The 22,532-nt window shown below is 45.9% G+C and overlaps 1 protein-coding gene across 1 annotated transcript in view; it reads left to right on the plus strand.

Moving 5' to 3' along the window:
* Positions 1-4,349: 4,349 nt before the first annotated feature.
* FAM171A1 (family with sequence similarity 171 member A1) overlaps positions 4,350-22,532 on the plus strand; it is a 130,000-nt gene continuing 111,817 nt past the window's right edge. Inside the window, exon 1 of the mRNA XM_088478667.1 lies at positions 4,350-4,645. Within this exon, the coding sequence (XP_088334793.1) occupies positions 4,546-4,645 (100 nt within the window). The 5' untranslated portion in view covers positions 4,350-4,545. The remainder of the gene's footprint in view (positions 4,646-22,532) is intronic.

Here is a 22,532-nt window from a genome sequence, read left to right on the forward strand (position 1 = left end):
AGGGCCATACTGTACATTATTTGCAACATACATTACTGGTTAATATATTATCAGAACAGTAGGGCCATACTGTACATTAGTTGCAGCATACATTACTGGTTAATATATTATTTACAGTACAGTAAAATATTCAAACGTAAAATACAAAAATACAGTAGGGCCATACTGTACATTAGTTGCAACATACATTACTGATTAATATATTAGTAGTATAGTAGGGCCATACTGTACATTAGTTGCAACATACATTACTGGTTAATATATTAGCAGTACAGTAGGACCATACTGTACATTAGTTGCAACATACATTACTGGTTAATACATTATCAGTACAGTAGGGCCATACTGTACATTAGTTGCAGCATACATTACTGGTTAATACATTATCAGTACAGTAGGGCCATACTGTACATTAGTTGCAACATACATTACTGGTAAATACATTAGCAATACAGTAGGGCCATACTGTACATTAGTTGCAACATACATTACTGGTTAATACATTATCAGTACAGTAGGGCCATACTGTACATTAGTTGCAACATACATTACTGGTTAATACATTATCAGTACAGTAGGGCCATACTGTACATTAGTTGCAACATACATTACTGGTTAATATATTATCAGTACAGTAGGGCCATACTGTACATTAGTTGCAGCATACATTACTGGTTAAAACATTATCAGTACAGTAGGGCCATACTGTACATTAGTTGCAACATACATTACTGGTAAATACATTAGCAATACAGTAGGGCCATACTGTACATTAGTTGCAACATACATTACTGGTTAATACATTATCAGTACAGTAGGGCCATACTGTACATTAGTTGCAACATACATTACTGGTTAATACATTATCAGTACAGTAGGGCCATACTGTACATTAGTTGCAACATACATTACTGGTTAATACATTATCAGTACAGTAGGGCCATACTGTATATTAGTTGCAGCATACATTACTGTTAATATATTATCAGTACAGTAGAGCCATACTGTACATTAGTTGCAGCATACATTACTGGTTTATATATTAGTAGTACAGTAGGGCCATACTGTACATTAGTTGCAACATACATTACTGGTTAATCTCATATTTACAGTACAGTAAAAGAAAAAAAAAAGAAAAACATACAGTAGGTCCATAATAATTGTTTGAAAAATTAATAATTTACATAGGTCATACTTACGCTGCTCTGAAAAGCAGTTGTCTTTGCTATCCTATAATACACAATAATAAGTAGCGCCAAACGATTACACTTTCGACCAGTGTTAGGGCGCATGTGTAAACTTAGTTAATGCACGAGGGATGGAGGAGGTGGAGGGATCCGAATGGATCCATCTTTGTACTCTGGATCTACTGTACATAGAATGGGGTTCAGCAGGCTAATGCCATTTTAGGTTAGTTCCCACAGTCAAGCGTTTTTGGAGTTTGATGAATGGAAGGTGCCTACATCAGGACAGTAATGATGAATGGGTCTGTTACATAAAAACATGTTGTTGAATAGGCCCCAAAGGGCACTAGAGTATTAAATGTAAACTCTTCCAACACATGTAAAATCCCTGCAAGGTATTACAGACCGTGGCGACTCCAGGCATGGCTAACAGGGCCGTCTCCCGGCCGCCATAGCCTGAAGGGCCCAGCTCTGTGCCCTGCCTGAACAGAGGCGCTCACCACCGCCGGGCTCTTCGAAAAACCTGCCCTCCCCCCACCCACTGGCGTTATTGGTATACTTGCCGACTTTACAGAACTCCTACCCGGGAGCAGCACGGAGCGGAGATTCTGCAAATATCTTCGGGGGGCGGGGCCGGACTGTAGACGTCACTAGGCCCAGCTCCACTACAGAAAATGATCGCGATTTGCGGGTCCGCAAGGCGGAGACGGGACTAAGTGACATGAATCGTGTCATTTTAGCCCCGCCCCTTCCCGACGGACCCGTGAATTCCTAGTAAAATCTCCCCATCCTGCCCACTTCACTAGGAACTGGACAGGATGCGGGTTATCTGCCTACACTTCCGGGGGTGCGGGGGTCTACCCGAAAAATCATGAGCCCCCTGCGACTTCTGGGAGTGAGAGGGCATGGAAGTACAGCACAGGACGCAGTGAAGTCTAGCACCAGCTCTGATTATAGAGTATATTCTTTACAATTTGAACTATGTGGGAGATGTACTAAGCCTTGTAGAGAGATAAGGTGGAGTGAGATAAAGTACCAACCAATCAGCTCCTGTCATTTTTCAAACACAGCATGCAAAGTGACACTTAGGAGCTGATTGGTTGGTAGTTTATCTCTCCGCTCTCTCCAAAGGCTAATGATATCGACCAGGTTAGTCTGGTTACTATAGGAAGGGCCGTAACTAAGGTAGTGCGACCAGTGCCATGGCATGGCACAGCAGGGCAGGGGGGCTGTTCAGGCCTGTCAATTTTCTGTTTATTATCATTCTCACTTGTAGCTTCCTCTTCTTTTATCCCCAGCATCTCCTGGCCTCCCCTATCGCTTCCCTGGCCCTTACCCATGAGGTCATGACCCTTTTTCAGGTGCAATATCTCATGTCCCTATTTAACAAAATGGGGGGTGGGCGACAATGCTCTCTCTGGCACAGGGCACCAAAAAGTCTAGTTACGGCTCTGACTATAGGGACCCGCGATATAGTAGTTTGTGGGTTGGTGCATGTGCGACATTGAACATCCAGCACATGAAGGACGCTCAGACAACAATGGGGGAGATGTACGAAGCCCAGAAACGGTATCAGCGCACGTTATGTGCGCTGATACCGGTTCTCCCCGATGTATGATCGGGGGTCTGGGCGGTAAATGACAGGGGCGCTATGCGCCCCTGTCATTATCGGCGCTACTATCTACAAGATAGCAGCGCCGACGGCAGGGCCATGTACGAACGGTCATAACGCATGACCGTTCGGCCGGCTGTAGCTGTCGTTATCGACAGCTACAATCTGGCGCTGCCCTATCTCCACAGCAGGGACAGCGCTGTCCCTGCTGCGGCAGCTGCCGGCTCCAGAGCTCCACGCGGGGATCTCGCAATACTTGCGAGATCCCGCGCATGCTCAGTGGAGCCGGCCGGGAGAGAGACACAGCGCATCAGCACTAGGCTGATGCGCTGCTGTCTCTAGCGGGTAGCGCCGGAGGGGGGAGTTATCGCTCCCCCTCTCCAGCCGATGAGATGTTTATACATCTCATCAGTAGTGCTTCCTGCTTCGCCTCGGTAAAGAGTTAAGTGCCGCTATAATACATCTACCCCATTATCTGATCGTTGTCTGATCGCTCCTTGGGCTCTATTTATTAACATTATTTTTACTAAAATAAAGTGAAAAAGGGTGTTTTCACACCCTTTTCACATTATTTTAGTATCACCTGTAGTTATTACAGGGCAATTGGAGTAGAATTAGTAAAATTCTACTCCAACCCCTAAGTATCACTTATTTTTAGTAAAGCAGATCGCATTTCCCATAATTGTAATGGGAAATGTGATCTGTGTGCAAGTTACTAAAAATAAATTGTAAAAAAATACCGGGGGAAGCCCTGTGATAATAACGCCACCTGGAGGTGGCGTTATCCAGGGTCACCCCCGGTTACCGGGCTCCCACTCTGCTCTAAAGGGGAGAGCAGGGCGGGAGCCGGTACCAGTAATCAGCTGTGTGGTCTAAACAGACCCCAAGCTGATTGCTGTAAAAAAAAGAAAAAAAAAATTTAAACATTTTTTTTTTACTTACCTGAATCCAGGGACCGGTGATCGGGCCTCCGGTGATGGCTCCTCTCAGGTCAACTGGTCTCCCATAGTGCCCTGCTGCCCGGTCATCAGGTGATCGAGCCCCAGTGCAGTATGGGAGATCACCTGAAGATCACCCAGGAGGATGCAGGTAAGTGTAATGAAGGGGGGGGGTTCGCGGGGCTTATCGTTGGTGGGGGGTAGCAGCGACGGTGGGACGGCGCATGCGCGGGCTCTTAGTCGCAGTATTTTTTCCGAAAATACCGCGACTAGAGTGCGGATGGGATCCGCAGGGACAGAGCTTTATCGCAAGCTCTGTCCCTGCAAGGGATTTATAGTAAATCCCTGTGATATTGCCTGAATTCGCTATGCGAATTCACTCGGTAATATCACACTACAATTCGCATTCAATATGCGGATTGTAGTAAATAGAGCCCCGTGTGCGGAGCTTAATACATAGCCACCTATTATGTGAGTAGACAGATGCAGAACGCTGCAGTTAGCGGCAGCGTCTGCAGGTGGCTCCCGAGTTCACGCCATTGGTAGGAGGGAGGTTGCTGAAGAGTTAAAACTGTTGGTGCTGGAAAATGAGCAATTGTTCGGGGAGGAGGAGGAGAGAGAGAGGAAGAGTGCTGCTGCTGCTGCTGCTGAGCGGGGTAACACAATACACAGCAGCACTGCTACACACAACATGGAGGCTTGCGCCTGACCCTGATGCACCACTGCGATCAGCCCTCCCGGGTGCTGGCATCTGGTGCACCCCTGTCTCCCCGGGATCCTTGCAGGCACACCCAGGGCTAGAAGAAAGGACATGATCAGCTCTGCGGCGGCGCTTTTCCTCTGCCTGCTGAGCTGCAACGTGTGGAAAGCAGTCACCAAGACCCTGCAGGAGCAGAATGCAGCTACCCAAGGTCGGTGGGTCCTGGTGAGGAGAGGGGAGTCGGAGGTGCCCCTACCCCCCTAATATGCACACACACAATGGAAGGGTTGGGGAGGGGTGCATTGCATGTACATCTGCCACTAGATAGCTTAGGGATGCTCTAGATCCAGCAGTAAAAAATGGCATTTTGCAGTATTGTCCGCCCTGTGGTTATCCCTCCACCTGCCCCATGCCAGGCTGCAGGGAGGGGGCAGTGATATAAAAGGCTCTGGATATATCTTTGGATTGTATCCAGCATGTTAGAGGAAAAGGGGGCACAGAGCTGTCTGCTGCTTCCTCCCATTGTTCCAGTGTCATTTGGTCAGGAGGAAACTTTGGCTCTTTGCATTCTGTGTGTTGTGTGTATGCTGCTGCGATGGAAACCTGAGAGCCCCCAGTTCCTGTGTCTCCCCCCTCTTATAGGTCGTTAAAATGAAGTAGTTTTTCAAAATACCCCTGACACCCCCAACTCTCTCCCCCGACCCCCCCCCCCCCTCTTCCCACAATGAGCTAAAGGGGAGGGGGTTAGTCTTGATTTGTAGAAATTCGTACATTATTATGGAGGTGTTTATACTGTTTCTTGTGTGCTCATTTATGCACTGTGGAAGACGCTGCGGAACCTTTGTGCGCCATATAAATGAATGATATATTTATTTTCACCATGTGCTATTTAAGTGTAAGTACAGTAGCATTCATCCTTTTTTTTTATTTTATTTTATTTTGGGGGATCCAAAAGGTCATTGTGTCATTATTATGGGCCCTGCAAAGACTGATCCCCCTAAACACATCCTAGGTTCCAACCCCTACAGTTTACGTACCTCTGGAGTAAGTCAGTGTAATGGTAGCGCAGACAATGGGGACCTGCATGTAGAAAGTGCTGGTTATATATTTTCTACCTCCCTCTTGACCCTGCTTTGTTATTCATTACAACCACGGTAAAGTTCTCTGGGTTATTTTCTATGCTGGTGGCATCTGGCCTTCCTGTTGCCAACACTCCTTGATCTTTTAATTGTTTCAGGCTTGCCCCCTTTTTTTTTTTCTTCTCAGTTTAAGCTACATCCCGCCCTCTCTTCTGTAGTGACATACTGTAGCTATATGATCTTATTATATAGAATGTTCTAGAGTCATTTACAATTATTTTAGGTCTATAGTTTAACACTAGACCGTGTCTTTTTTTTTTTTGTTTGTTTTGTTCTATAAAGGTCACAATTGCTGGTTGTAATTTCTCTGCACTGAGGTTTGATTCACAATTCATGGTTGGTTTTGAGAGGTTAAGCCCGATCCTTATAGTCTGTTAGGATGATGTACGTTGCTTTTGTTTACGTAATGCAAGATCCGTAGGTTCTTCCATGTGAGCCTCCTTTCTCTACAGGTATACGTAGAATATTTGCTTTATGTCCCAACGAGTACTCTTCCAGTTGGCTGGGTACACACCAAACAATGTGTGTACTCAGCGATCCGACGGGCGACCCCTCCCTGCCGATGGGCCTACATATCGGCCGGCTGGTACACATTAGACGATCCGGTGCCCGACCGCCCGATATGTCGGCCCCTGCTGCATGGGGTCATCAGTCGCATGGTCAGGTTGAGCTGCATGTATGGCCGACCTGGCGTTGCGGCCGATGACCCCACGGGTGCGCACACCGCCTGACATAGTGGGTACACACTTCACGATTTGAACGATCTGTCATTCCAAACCATCGGAATCAGGCAAATCATTCAAAATATCGCTAATGTGGGCATACACTATACAATTATCTGTCCAATCTGGCTGGTTGGGGAGCAAATGACAATCGACCATTTGCTCACAAATACAGGAAAACAGACCGAAATGGTGGTTCAGACAAATTGATTAAAACACACAAATTTACCAATTTGAACAATTGTTTTTTTGTCCGTTTTCCAGTGTTTTAAACCAGATGATCGACTGTCATTTGCTCCCACACTTTATCAGGTTTTCATTCCAACCAGCCAGATTGGACAGATATCTGACAGATAATTGTATAGTGTATGCCCAGCATTAGTGTGTACTCGGCTTAAATTGATTTTTTGAATGATTATTGATAATGATATAGTTTAATCGTTGAAAAAATCATTCACTTTTCAGTTAAAACGATTATCGTTCATGCGCGTTCACGTTTGTAGTTCAGTCAGACTGACCAACTCAACGATTTTCAGTAAGGGAATATGCAAAAATCTTTGTAGTTCAAAAAAATCGTTCATACATTTAGTAAATGTACGATTTTAGTAAACGATTTTAATTCATTTTTCCCTTGAAAACATGAACGAAAAGTTTACTGAAATCGTTCATTTACTAAATCGTTTGTGTGTGTGTGCAGCTCAAGAATTTTATTTTGTTTGTTGCTATGGATTTTCCCAAAGTGTGTGGTGGTGTTTGTTGCTTGTATTATATATATTTTGCAGGTGAGAGGGGTTTCTGCCTACACCTTTCCCAAATAGTTTTGTCATCAACATTTTTTTGTTAATTATTGCAATTAAACGGAATACAATATATCGGAGGTTGTCAAACTCCGCCGTTACGGTCCAAGTTTTAAGGACAGCCATGCTTGAGCACAGATGGTAAAATCAAATTGACTGAGGTGCTAATTAAATCACCCGTTCTCAAGCATGGATATCCTTAAAACGTGGACTGTAATGGCGGAGTTTAGCAAGCTCTGCAATAGAGTACCAATGATGCAATGCATACTTCCGATATATTGCAGTTTTGTTTTGTGGACAATTTGGTAGTCTATAGGGGGAAAAAATATTTGAATCAAGAAGTTGGACATGGATCCCAAGAAGTTGGGAGAAATGATTTGGATGACCTGTACGCAGGTTCTCTCTCTCTTCCCATGGGTAGTTACTTGTCAGTGAATGTGTATAGATGAGGTCCTAGCCTCAGGGTATTGTTTATTAGTGCTATTGTTATGGGGATCAAGGTGTAAAGTGTCTGGATGTAGGAGAACATGGATAAATGGCTGCTGGACAATAGAGGTTGAGCGAATCTACGGTTCCTGTTGGTGTATGTTGCTGAATCAGGCTGCTGGTTGGTAACACAGGCTGCTGATCACAAAGTCAGTGTGACCACTAGTGACAATCGGCTCGCACAACTTGGAGCTGCTGTACTACTCTGCCAGCATAAAGATCAGTTTAGAAACTCTGGAGACATTTGCAGCTTACATACGATGTATTACTGCAAGTTCCGTTGACCGAAATTCTCCATATTCGTGAATGTTAATAAATTGCTCTCAGGATGTAAGCTCTGCAGATAGTCGTTACAGCTTTTTGTCACGTTAATAGATAAACCTTTATTGCCCTCGTATGATGTACATGTCTTTGTCACACCTCTGGCAGGATCCCTACAACTTTATATGGGAAATAATGATGCCATTCTTCCTTTAACGCTTTGTCAAGTCAATGTACAGAAGGCCATGTATAGCTCTCAAGTGCTGTAGCACTACAAGTTCAAGCAGGCCTTGCTAGGCAGAGACTGTTGGGACTGTGGAGCCCACAACAGCTGAGAGACTGTGGATGTCTTAACTGCACTGCCTAGAGATTGAATTGCGCTATATTGCAGTGCTAAGGATTGATTAGTGCGCTTGTCTGCGCTGCGAGAAATAGAAGCGCCATTAATGCCGTTCTGCAGCCACTACAAGTGACGGGAGCGGTTCCTGACAGGGTCCTATGGAAGGGGGCATGTTTATTTAATAATGGTTGTAAAAACAAAAAAAGATCAATCTTTAATATGTGCAGAAACCATAGAATCGGGTATCATAGAAGTCTGGCATTAGCTGATCTTTAATATCTGGTTTCTATAGGGTACAGTGCTTTTTCTATTGGCACCATGTTATAAATTTTATCTTTTTTTTGTTTAGAGACATAAAGGGGGGATTTCGGTTGCTGTCTCGAGCCCGCAGCTCCCGTCTAAAGTGACAGGCCATATTCAATTATTGAAGCAGCTGGGCATGAGTGCCGCAGGCGCCCATTATCTATCACTCATGTGGCACCCAAATGCACCTGGCTTAGTTGCGTAAAGTTGTGCAAACAACCGGGCGCGCTGCCCAAATGGCTTTGGGAGGATTCCTGCTCGCCACCTGAAGAGGGTACCAGCCAAAAATTGGATGCCCACCGGACCAATAATTGAATACCACCTGTCAATTTAGACAGGAGCTGCTGGCGCCTGACATTAATAAAAATCCCCCCCCCAAAAGTATGTGCAGAATTCAATCGAACGATCATACTGGTCTGCCTGTGTATTTAGGAAATACTGGATGCCTCTGTCGGTGACTAGTGATAATTTAGATGCCTCTGGAGTGGGTTTCGGTTGCTATAGTGAATGTCGGACATTCATGATAATAAAAGTTTCCGAATAAAATAACTTTTTTCTTGCTGGTCTCAATAAATCTGTAATTGGCTTCTGTTGGTCTGTTTATATTGTTGGCCATGGACAATGGGTAGATTATGTGTTGCCGTTACAAAAATGTTATAGTGTGCTGCTCAGGAATTCTACGTAGAACTGTAGTGTACACATCGCTGAGGGTACCACTGTTGGGTTCTGGGAGTTTAGCTGTGAGATTTTCTAAGAAATGTTGACCTGTAATAACACATCAATACAAGCCCCTCTAAAAGATGCAATTTAAACATTTTAAGGGTTTGAATTTATATAGAAGATGAATCTGTTCCTACTCCATTGGAGCTTAAAATCTAAATTCTCCACCACACAAACATACCCATACACATAGGGTCCATTTCTTTAGTCAGGAGCCAATAATCCTACCAGTATGTTGATTATTTTTTTTTTTTTTTTTTTTTCTGCTCCACACAGAGAGGAATTTAACCTTTGACACCAGCACTGTGAGACAGCAATGCTAACCACTGTGTCACAGTGCTTATTAATTGTGCTAGTATTAGGGTCTTTATGGCGATTATTTTTCCACGCCCGGTCTCTCGTCTAAAGTGACGGGAGATCGGGGTGCCATATTGAAATTATTTTTGGACACCCATGCCTTTTTGCACGTCACCCCCAAATAGGCTTTATGCGGCTAAACCGTCTAAAGTCCTGGCTAGCCTGCCCAAACAGCAGCATAGGCGCCTTGAATCATGACTTCTTGCCAATTTCTGCTCACCACCTCATGATGTGGCGAGCAGAAATCTGTGCGCCCACGGAATACATGATCGAACAGAGCGACAATTGAATTGCTCTGCCGGGCGGCCATTAGTAGCAGCAGTGGATGCAAATAATTGAAATCACCCCCCCCCCCCATTTGACTCTTTCATGCAGTATTTTTAGCAACATGGGGAGACCTCCATCCATATTAATGCTTCTGCAAACTTGTAGGAGCAGTAGTTTTCTGAGTCAACAAAATATTGAATACAATAGTGTTAATCATCACTTGCTGGCTGAACTTCTGTGGAAAAATATGCTGAGATGTTTGTGGGGAACTGCAGTACAGTATTGATTCAAATGAACTGTAGCCAACTGGCCAGATTTCCACAATGAGACCATAATAACACTATGGGTGTGTGGATTAGTCAAAATTTCTATTCCGGAGAAGGTGTATTTTGTGTGATCAGGGATCAATACAACTGTATTATTTAGAGATGACTCTTCAGTGGGCACCTCTCCTTCTGAACCCCAGTGGTGCAAACGCACAGTCCCCGTCTGCCAACGCTGACAGCAGGGAGGATGGTACAGAATGCAGTCACTGGCCACTCCAATCTGGCTTTTAGCGCTGATGGTACTCTGCTGCAAAATGTGCCAAGGGAGACCCTAAAAGCCTGTGTATAATGCTCACTACTTGTAAGAGAAGTAGAATTTGTACTGGAGCCCTTTTAAGTCTAGGCTGAATCAGACCTGTTATTTTTGTAACGTGGCCAGGATAATGCACATTCATAAAACGACCTGCTATATATATGTAGTTGATCCCTATAGCGGCCATATATGACGTATGTGATCCATACACTGGCTTGGAATAGGGATTTCCGCCTTCGTTATTGTCCAGGCAGATTTGTTTTCTGTTGGTTACAGCACCAACAACAGACACGATTATATCCACAAAAATGGACAAAAACTTCTCACATGTACAGTGCAGGCAAACGTCTGGTAAATGTACCTATAACTAAACCAGGCCCTGTAGGCGGCCAATATATAGGCTGTTTTGTATATTATGTTTAGATTAATCTGAATCTCAGCTACTTTGCTCTTCGTTTTGTGGGGAACTTTTCCAGGTGCTGTAATCATTTGGGGGAATTTGATTCTATGCAATAGGCCCGGTGTCATAGAAACATAGAATTTGATGGCAGATAAGAACCATATGGCACATCTAGTCTGCCTTTTTTTGGGTTAGGTTAGTGTTGGGGGTTAAGGTAAGTAGTTAGCGGTTAAAGGTTGTTTGGGTATTAGTGTTAAGTTATAGAGTTAGGGGTTAGTGCTATGAAGTTAGGGTATTAGGGTTAGGGGTTTGTTAGTCAGGGGTTAAGGTTGTTTGGGTGTTAGGGTATTGGGGTAAGGGTGGGTGAAGGGGTACGTGGACAGATACTCATAGTCATATCCAGATCTTACCTCTTCATTGTTGCAGTTAGTTCTGAAATTTTATATCCAAAGCTCCTAGCATTTGCACATATAGCTCCATTTACAAACGAACAAAATACCATCAGCAATTTTCGTTTAGTATCACTGTGATACAAACGAAAATTCCACTGGTATTTAGTAATACTTACCTCTCCGGCGAAGTCCATGTCCCCGGCGAGGTCCTTCGCTGAGCTGCTGGCAGTCTTAACGCTGCCAGCGACTGGGCTCCAGTGTTATGCGCATGCGCGACAGTCTGTCTGTGCATGACATGGTGTCCTGGCAGTGCCCGGAAGGCTTCGCTGAAGCCGGAAAGGCACCGCCGGGTCTCCATTGCCGTCAATGGAGCCCGCATCGCTCTCGTCATCTAAAAGATGGCGAGAGCGATTCTGTAAAAACAGTGATAATCTAAGATTACCAATGCTTACTAAATACAGAAAGATGGTATAACCCCTTTAGCGAGCGCTAAAGGGGTTATATTTCGTTAGTAAATGGAGCCCATAGAATTTGATGGCAGATAAGAACCATATGGCACATCTAGTCTGCCTTTTTTTGGGGGTTAGGTTAGTGTAGGGGGTTGTTAGTGGTTAAAGGTTGTTTGGGTATTAGTGTTAAGGTATTATAGTTGGGTTAGGGGTTTGTTAGTCGGGGGTTAAGGTTATTTGGATGTTAGGGTATTAGAGTTAGGAGTTAGTGTTAATGTAGAAGGGTTAAAGATTTCTTAGGGTCGGGGGTTAAGGTTTTTTGGGTATTCAGGTAAGGGTGGAGGAAAGGGTACATGGACAGATACTCGGGGACAGGTCACCGAGGTCCAGCTGATGAGAGTATCCAGGATATGACTCTGTAATAGCCACTATTTCTCCTTCATCCACTGGGGACACTGGAGTCTCAGTAAATGGGGTATAGATGTGGGATAACCAGGAGCTGGCACTTTAATAAATTTGAATAGTAGCTAGCTCCTCCTCCTGTATACCCCCCTACAGGTCGGTCTTAATTTTGTGCCAAGGGAGCTGGTCACATACAAGAGCTATCTGCTCAAAAAAACCAATGGATCCTCGCTGGTTGGGCAGGATTGATAACTTAATCTCCCTCTATGCCCTTATCTCTTCTTCAAACAGTCTCTATACTTTCCTCTGTGTGTCTGTGTACAGTGAAGTGGTAGAATGACATCTAAGGGACAAAAACCTTTTCTCCTGTAAAAATTGTGCAGAGAAGTTTACACAGGGACTATCATCCAGTTCCCTGTTGTGTGAGAAGTGTGTTTCAGAGACACAGACTGCAGCATCCTTCATGGACTAATCAAATTGCATCAGTCATGTCTCAAATGTCTGTAGAGCTAGAAGCTTCTCGCAGGGAGAGAGAGGTTGAAAGATCTCAAAGGTCTGCCTTCTCTGAACCAGATTGGGCGCTCTCTTTAGCCAGGTCTGTGGAAGGGCTCACAAGAGTTTTGCCAGCCCAGTTTCCTCCCGTGGCATCGTCCTCTAGTGTCCCTGCCAGGAGACTAATACTGAATCCTCTTATGTGTGATGATCCGGAAGAGGACATGCCTGATTCGGAGGAAGGGGAGGTACAGGATCCTATAGAGGAACAGGCGCCAGAGGAGGCGGAGCCTGTATATCAGGGGGTAGAGGCGCTGATTGCAGCGATACACCAGGTGTTACATGTTGAGGACAGGGATCCTGTAGAGGTTAGGCCGTCTATCTTTAATAAAAGGCAAAGACTGGCAGCCTCCTTTTCAGTGTCTGAGGAATTGGACGAGATCCTTACCTCAGCGTGGAATCACCCTGATAAAAAAAAAAGTTTAAGATTTCAAGAAAGCTTTTATCATACTTATCCCTTTCCTGCAGAAAGCCGGCATTTATGCGAAACAGCTCCTTCAGTGGACCCTTCAGTGTCACGTCTGTCAAAAAAGACAGTGCTCCCTGTTCCAGGGGCAGTGTATTTAAAGGAGTCTTCTGACAGGAAGTTAGTAACTACCTATTTAAGTCAATGTACACTGTAGCAGGGGTGTCTCTTCGACCCGCATTAGTCAGCTGTTGGGTCAACAATGCGGTGGAAGCATGGGCTTCACAGCTTGCTGAGGGCCTTAAGACTGGGGCTCAGGCGGAGGATCTGGTTCCTCTAGCGGAACAAATTGCAGAGTCTGCTGCTTTTATTGGAGAGGCTTCTAAGGATATAGGGCCTGATTCAGAGCCACTCGTAAGCGGCAGCTCGTTCGCTCCGAGCGATGTTTGCCCAACTGCGCATGCGTATGGATCGTTATACGCATGCGCGAACCAGTCAGTGCAGCCGAAATCCATGTGCTCGCAAAATAGCGAATGCCTGCTAATTTGAGTGACAGAATGAGGCGTATGTGGGTGGTAACAGGGGAAGGTGCTTGAAAACGGGGAGTGGAGATCCGATCGCAGGCGTGCTTAAAGGTCAAAACGGGCGTTTTATGGGTGTGCATATTTAAAACAGCAGCGTCATTGACCATGTCACTGGGTTTTTTTTAAGCCAGAACTGCTCGCAAAATTGTGGTAGCAAAAACCAACCACAAGAATAGCGAGCAGTTCATACCTGTTCGATGTACTCGATTAATCTAATAAATAGCGGACATGACGTAGGATGCGAGCGGCCAGGGGGCGTAGTTTCCCAAAAAACGACCGCAAGTTTTGTTCGCTCGTTCAGACCTAGAGGCGTGAACAGACCGCAAACAGCGAACGGTTCATTTGAATAGCCACCCCTATTTTCAGGACGAGCGAGCGCTAATTGCGTCCGGCTCTGAATCAGGCCCATAATGTAGTCTTTCCTTTAGCTCCTCGGTCTTGGCTGTCTCAGCCCGCAGATCCCTGTGGCTGCAACAATGGCAGGCGGATGCGGAATCCAAGAGAGCCGTGGAAGCGCTTCCATTCACAGGAGAAGCTCTGTTTGGAACACAACTGGATAAGTGGATATCTCAGGCCACAGATGGTAAGTCCACTAATCTCCCATCTGCTGCTCCTACCCCCAGGAAGCTTTTTTGCCCGTCCGTCCTTTTGTATTCCAGGGAGATTCAGAGGCCGTGGCAGAGGCACTCCCGCTATCGCCCGTGGTTCCAGAGGCAGGGGTAGAGCCACTGCATCCTCCTCCCAGCAGGATAAGGCTTCAGTTAAGCTTCCAGCATGACGCGATCCCTTCACTCCTGGGGGAACCCAGGGTGGGAACTCGCCTTTGCAATTTCAAAGAAGTTTGGATCAAGTCTTGCCAGGACGCGTGGGTCCTGGACATCATTATTCGAGGGTTGAAGCTGGATTTTCAGATCCAACGTCCTCCTCGTTTTTTCACAAAGCTGTTTGCCTGCATCTGCGGACAAATGGGTTGTTATACAGGAGGCAATAGAAATGCCACTGTCTTCTCGGGTAATAGTGCATGTCCCTATCCATCAGCAGGGTCAAGGCTTTTATTCCAGCTTGTTTGTGGTTCCCAAGTCGGATGGCTCGGTGAGACCCATTCTGAACTTGAAACATCTCAATCCTCATTTGTGGACTTTAAAGATGGAGTCCCTGCAATCTGTCATTGCAGGGCTAGAGAGGGGCGAGTTTCTTGTATCCTTAGACATAAAGGATGCTTATCTCCACATACCCATTTGGCCTCCTCATCAGGCATTCCTTCGGTTCGCAGTGCGGGCCTCTCTTTTTCAATTCCAGGCCTTACCTTTCGGTCCTTAATCAGCACCAAGAGTGTTCACGAAGGTCATGGCAGTAATGATGGCCCTTCTTCGTATACAAGGGATTACTATCGTCCCTTACTTGGACGACCTACTCCTCAAGGCTCCGTCAGTCTCTCAATTACTGCAGGACATCCGGGTAACACAGTCTGCTGTTGCAACACGGATGGATCCTGAATTACCAATAATCTCAGCTGCAGCCTACACAGCGTCTGCCTTTCCTAGGGATGATTTTGGACACAGTAGAGCAGAAGGTATTTCTTTTTCAGGAAAAAGTCGCCTCAATCCAACACATGGTGCGATTGATGCTGCATCATCGCAGGGTGTCAGTGCACCTGTGTATTTGCCTTCTGGAAAGGATGGTTGCGTCCTTCGAGTCCATCCAATACGGAAGGTTCCATGCCCGTCCATTCCAACTGGATCTCCTCTTTCAGTGGTCAGGGTCCCACCTCTTCCTTCACTAGCGAGTTCAACTGTCACCCAGGACTCGGACATCTTTCCTTTGGTGGCTGAATTCCTCTCACCTATTAGCAGGCAAGAGGTTTGCATTGTGGGAATGGATTCTCCTCACCACAGACAACAGTCTGAGAGGATGGGGGGGCAGTGACTCAGGGAAGCCACTTTCAGGGCCACTGGATTCGGCTGGAGGCAGTACTGCCCATAAACATTCTGGAGCTAAGGGCCGTGTTCTATGCTCTTCAGGTGGCACATCCTCTGTTGAAGGGCCAGGCCATCAGAGTGCAATCCGACAACGCCACGGCTGTGGCGTACATCAACAAACAGGGCGATACCAAGAGTTGGTCCGCCATGAGGGAGGTAAGCTGCATTCTTCTCTGGGCCGCAATTTTCATACAAGGGGTAGAAAATTGGGAGGCCGATTATCTCAGTTGACAGGACATTCATCCGGGAGAGTGGATGCTCAATCCACAGGTCTTCCAACAACTGATTCAGCGTTGAGGTCTCCCTCAGGTAGATCTTATGGCGTCGAGACTGAACCATTAACTGCCACGTTACTGCTCCAGGACAAGAGTTCCACAGGCAGTGGCGGTGGATGCTCTAACAGCTCCTTGGTGGTTTCAGTTTGTCTACCTGTTTTCATCACTCCCACTCCTTCCTCGTCTGCTACAAAGAATCAAACGAGAAAGGGTAAAGGTTCTGTTGGTGGCTCCAGACTGGCCCAGACGGGCGTGGCATTCCAACCTACGTCTTCTACTGATAGACGACCCGTGGCCTCTTCCTCTGCAAGAAGATTACTGCAACAAGGTCCGTTTATTTATCAGGACTTAAAGTGGCTTCATTTGACGGCGTGGCTGTTGAAAGGGCTATCCCTTCCAGGGTGATTCCTACTATGTTAAGGGCTAGAAAGTAAGCACTATCATCTCATATGGAAGGCATATGTCGCTTGGTGTGAACGCAAGGGTGTGCCACCGTCAGAATTCAACTTAGCCAGGCTGCTTCTTTTTCTACATGCTGGTTTATCAGCAGATCTTCGTCTGGGATCTTTAAAAGTTCAAGTATCGGCTTTGTCGATTTTCTTTCAAAAGCGAGTAGCATTATAAACGGATGTCCAGACTTTTCTACAGGGGGTTGTCAGATTACAACTTCCGTTTGTACCTCCTAGGGCCCCATGAGATTTACATTTGGTCCTTTATTTTCTCCAATCTTCCCTATTTGAACCTTTTACAGACAGTGGAAGTAAAATTTTTATCATGGAAAGTGGTCCTCCTGTTGGCGCTCGCCTCTGCTAGGCGTGGGGCGCTTTCTTGTCGTCCGCCTTACCTCATTTTTCAGGAAGATAGGGCTGAGCCACGCACGCAGTTATCCTTTTTGCCTAAGGTAGTGTCTGCATTTCACATCAACCAACCAATCGTGGTTCCGGTGTTTAAAGAGGATTCTTCGGCTTCCAGATCCCTAGATGTTGTCCGGGCTCTTCGGATTTATGTTGATAGGATGGCATCCCTCCGGAAGTTGGATATGCTGTTTGTTCGATATGATATGGCACGGCCGGGCTGGCCGGCTTCTAAGGCTACTATTTCTAGATAGGCTTGTCTGAATGTCAGACGAATCCATCTGGCTGCATCAAAGCAACCACCTACTTCAATCACAGCGCATTCTACGCACTCTGTGGGTCCTTCGTGGGCGGCTGCCCGCGGGTTTTCTTGACCCAGCTTTGTTTGGCAGCCACTTGGTCGAGCCGGCATACTTTTACAAAGTTTTACTGTTTTGACACGTTTGCAGCATCTGCTTCACAGTATGGCGTGCTGTTTTGCAGGGTTCTCAGCGCTCTCCCGCCCGGGATGTGAGCTCTGGGACGTCCCCACTGTACTGAGACTCCAGTGTCCCCTAGTGGATGAAGGAGAAAACAGGATTTTGGTACTTACCGTTAAATCCCTTTCTCCGATTCCACAGGGGACACTGGACGCCCACCAGACACTGTTCCACCTGCATTGGTTATTGTTCTGCCAGGGTTGGACAGTCAGTTTTTCTTCAAGGTCTGCTTTATTTGTTTGCATATTTGCTTTTTGTTTATGTATGTTCTAGTTCTCTTCTCCTGTTATTCTATTTCCAGCTCTCCTCGGGCACAGTTTATTAAGACTGACCTGTAGGGGGGTATAGAGGGGGAGGAGCTAGCTACTATTCAAATTTATTAAAGTGCCAGCTCCCGGTTATGCCACATCTATACCCCACTGTACTGAGACTCCAGTGTTCCCTGTGGAATCGGAGAAAGGGATTTAACGGTAAGTACCAAAATCCTGTTATCCAGATCATACCTTGTCATTATTGCAGTTAGTTCTGAAATGTTATATCCAAAGCTCCCAGCATTTGCACATATAGCTCTAAGGGCGGGATGTACTAACCTTGCGAAGTACATTCCGCCATGCCTCGCATTCCTACTGATTGCATATGTACTATGTACTAATACATGCGATCAGTAGCGCGAAGGACAGCTCTTCCGATAAGAGCTGTCCGTTGCGATGTGCTCTGTGCTGTGGACTTCGTGGATTATGCCACGGAAGTCCATCTACGCATGTGCAGAGTGACGCGGCGGCTGCGGGCATGCTGGGAGGGATCCGATCGGATGCCTCATAGCAGCGCGATGCGGTAGAAGGCTTCTATAGGGTAACGCCAGCAAAAGCTGGCATTACCCTCCGCATTGGAGACCCGGCGGCCAGCTGATGATACATATACGAAAAATGTGGTAAAACCCCGGAAACGGGGTTTTTACCGCATTTTCCGTTTAGTACATCTTGCCCTAAGAGTTTTGTTAGTGCATCTCGTAGTCCTAACCATGTTCAGCGAACACAAAAACAATGACAACGATTTAGTTCATGTTTTCTGATGTTAAATGTTTGTTCAACTGTTTGATTAACTGTTATGCATATCATGCTTTTTACTTTCCACACTGTATTTTCCACTTCTAGCTGACCCTACTGCTTCTACAGAAATAGTTTGTCTGATTATGGCTACCTACAGCTGAACTGAAATAGTCAGCTGATCAAAGTAGATAAATGAATATCAATACCAGTAATACCAATTGCAAGCACATCATGAAATCACATACATTTGAATACGCAGATTACTTTGCATGAGGGTGAATGCAGATTGAGAGTAGTAGTCATTGTGGAACGATACATTTCTCCGGCCGGCAACTTATTTTTTCTCCTTGCGGTTTGCAATGTCAAAGCTACGTATGTACCTTCGGCACATTTTGAATTGAATTCTCCTCTGAGAGTGCCTTAGGGTGCCCACACACATACTGATGTACTCACGATCCGACGATGTGTCCAATTTCCCTTGAAACTCTCCCCGGCAGCTCTGAACACGATATGCACACGATATGCTGTCCAATCTTCATCCGATCTCCTGCAGCCAGAGTTTTTAACAGTGCATTTGCGTGTAGATTGTCAGATCTGCCGTACTGCACAGCAGATCTGAAGATGCAATGTGCGACCTGCGGGGGCGCGCATCGTGATCGTGAGTGGGGACTCACGATCTGGGCATTTTTTTCCCGATCTGTCGTTCCAATGTGTCGGAATCGGCCAGATCGGAGAAAACTTGCTGTTTGTGGGCACCCTTAATGTACGATCCCTGTCTGTCTGGGTGGAGAGCAATATTGGGGATCTAGGCTTTCCTGAGGGAATTGTTGCTTTTGGTATGCAGTGTACCCTATTGTATTTTTTTTAAATGGTAATAAATTGTGTGCATTAACGGTATACATAATATTCCCAAATTGATTAGGTGGATGTGGTCATGCAAAATAGTGCTTTGTCTATATTTGTGGAAAGAAAAATTATCCAGATGCCAAAGAAAATGTAAGTTCAGAGCGAATGTGTTTGAACTTTGTTTTTCTTTTTAATTGAGAAAGTTCTGAGAAATCTGGGACATGAGCCCTAATCCTAAAGGGGTGTGGTGTAACATGCCGGCGGATCAAAAACCGGCGGACCAAATACCGACAATGAAATACAGAAGGGTTAAAATGCTGAAGGGGGCTCGTAAGTACCCTAACCCTCTCCTCTCCCCATCCTAACCCTAACCCTCTCTTAGTGGTGCGTAACCCTAAGACCCCAGTGGTGGTGCGTAACCCTAAGACCCCAGTGGTGGTGCGTAACCCTAAGACCCCAGGGGCGGTGCCTAACCCTAAGACCCCAGGGGTGGTGTTTAAACCTTACCCTCCTCCTCCACAGCGAAGTGCTAGCGTTCCCCGCTAAACTATGATCAGGATAATGGCTAGTTGGGTTTTCGGCGTCTGGATTTTGTTAGGCATCGGGATCTAGCCGTCTGTATTATGTCCGGTGGTATATCATCTGGCAGTATGGTGACTACATCCTGGGAAGAAGCTTTAGAAGCCTATTTTTTTTGCTAATGAAAGTATCATTCTGGGGTGGTAGTGATTTTAGCAAGCGGTTAGTGGTTACCTCAGTGACATTGCTACATGTCTATATGATGTCTACACCCCTTAACCTCCTGACTAGTGTACTGTATACAGTTTTATACAGGTGATCCCAAAGGACTGTTTGTATCGGAGTCAGAGCCATGAATGGGTCCTCAGAGTATTCTCCTGTGTATCTGGTATGTCCGTATTTGGCTACAGGGACCACATGATGCGTTCCGCCTTGAGCAGGGTGCTTTTCCCTCTTCAGCACTTTTGAAATGACAGTGAGTACGGCACAGCGCATGTACACAGACTGTATGTCAGGTTAGATTACGATTGCCTACCTATACTGTATAATAGTTCTAAACTTCCCTTTATAAGAGCAGAACTTCATGTTTGCCGTTCTCCTCAAAAAATTATGCCTTCCAAAAACCAGAACACACATGTGACACTGGCAAACGCTGGTAACTGCTGTAGTGAATTTGGTGACCCAAGAAACAATTGCTTCATCGCTATTAAAATGCATGTAATTAGCCAGAGGGTATTATGCCTTAAGATGGTCACAAGAGTCGCGTGTCTGCAGTGACTAGGTCACTGTCCAATTCGGCCAACCAAATTGGACTAAAACGACCCGTTTGGCTTAGTGACCGGATTACTTGTGATGTCACCGGGACCTGCTATTGAGGTAGCCACACACACAGGCTAGTAGTCGTAACCGCTACAACAGATGTATTTTTATAGTGTTATTTTTGGACATTTTCTCTTTAAAAAAAAAAAGAAAGAAAGAAAAAACACTTTGGATGAAGAAATTCAATGATAAATCGGCAGATTTTTCCTGTCATTTGCCTGCTCTGTATATTTCCACATAGATGTATCGGGGCACATTGCTTTCACTTTATGAAGCATTAGAAAGGAGCGTTGCATTAAACATAATATTAGATGTTAATCTGCTTACCGCAGTGTGTGTGCTGAGTTACTGAGACATTGATAAATGGCTTTGGAGCAGCACAGGGAATTCGGATCAGCGGAGATAGTCTGCAATGCACCCGCCAGTGTTCTGCTCGTATTTCAGCTTACACTCCTAACCTCTGTGTCTGATGCAGTAAGCTGGCAGGGAGAGCTCGTGTGCACATATACACTGGGAAAATGAGTGACAATGCATGAAAAAGAACACCGGCTTTTTTGTATGTTGCGCTTTAAATAGGCTCAGAATGTAAGTGAAAGGGACCCTACGTACTTGCTCTTTGAACAAATATGAATGTTTTTTTACAATGTTGATGTATAGAGCCACCATTTACCAGAATATTCTACTTACCTATTAGTAGTAACTTGTGACATTGGAAACTACCTGGACCATATTTGCTGTTTGTTGTGTTTTTTTCCATTGTATAAAATAAGGGCACCTCATGTCTGTTTAGTTCGGCTGCTATGAGTAATAGAGACTGATTTTCAGCCTTGGACCTTTCTGGCTATCCTGCTCTCATTTAATTTCCGATTCCATTTTGTGTTGCCTTGTCTGCAGACATTCGTTCTGGCCAGGATGCAATCTGTAGTGTATGGGGCCTATTTGTCATAAGGTGCGTACACACTCGGCGATAAAGTTAACGATATCGTCATCGTTCAGTCGTCCACTTTATCGTCCATTTTTAACCCCAAAAAGATGAACGATAACGACGACGCGCGTTCCCGCGGGTCGTTCGTCATTATCGTTCATCGGACTGTCATGCAGGCCAACCTGACGATCTCGTCAGGTTGCTGCATGTCAGGGAATGGGGGAGAGAGCCCGGCACTGAACGATATCGTTAATGATATCGTTCAGCGGCTGTGCTCAATGTCATGAACGACATTGAGCACAGCCTGCCGGGGGCAACACTACACGATATCGCTCAGGGAGCATATCGTGTAGTGTGTACCCACCAATAGTTTTATCTTATGCAATGTGATGAAACTTGTTGCTTATGATAATGGAGCTCCAGCCAATCAGCTCCCAACTGTCATCTGTTTGAAATATGACAGTTGAGAGCTGAATGACTGGAGCACCCTTTATTATATGCAGCAAGTTTCATCACTCATTGCGTATGATAAAACTTGTTCATATATAGGCCCCTATGTATCTAGGGTTAGGGTGCTTGATGATAATGGGTGTGAAAGGATGTGTCCAGAACTCTCCCAGCACTGTATGCAAACATATAATGGTTGTTGGGAGTTTTTGTTTAGTCTTGGCACAGAGTGCGCTGTGCCGGAGTCTTGGCACAGAGTGCGCTGTGCCGGAGTCTTGGCACAGAGTGCGCTGTGCCGGAGTCTTGGCACAGAGTGCGCTGTGCCGGAGTCTTGGCACAGAGTGCGCTGTGCCGGAGTCTTGGCACAGAGTGCGCTGTGCCGGAGTCTTGGCACAGAGTGCGCTGTGCCGGAGTCTTGGCACAGAGTGCGCTGTGCCGGAGTCTTGGCACAGAGTGCGCTGTGCCGGAGTCTTGGCACAGAGTGCGCTGTGCCGGAGTCTTGGCACAGAGTGCGCTGTGCCGGAGTCTTGGCACAGAGTGCGCTGTGCCGGAGTCTTGGCACAGAGTGCGCTGTGCCGGAGTCTTGGCACAGAGTGCGCTGTGCCGGAGTCTTGGCACAGAGTGCGCTGTGCCGGAGTCTTGGCACAGAGTGCGCTGTGCCGGAGTCTTGGCACAGAGTGCTGTCATGTAGGCTGCATATGTCTGGGGCCGCACTTTGAAAAGCTACAAAACAAAAACAATGTTAATTGG

This window comes from Taudactylus pleione, unplaced genomic scaffold, assembly GCF_031769625.1.
Source record: "Taudactylus pleione unplaced genomic scaffold, aTauple2 ptg000216l, whole genome shotgun sequence".
Classification (NCBI taxonomy): Eukaryota; Metazoa; Chordata; class Amphibia; order Anura; family Myobatrachidae; genus Taudactylus; species Taudactylus pleione.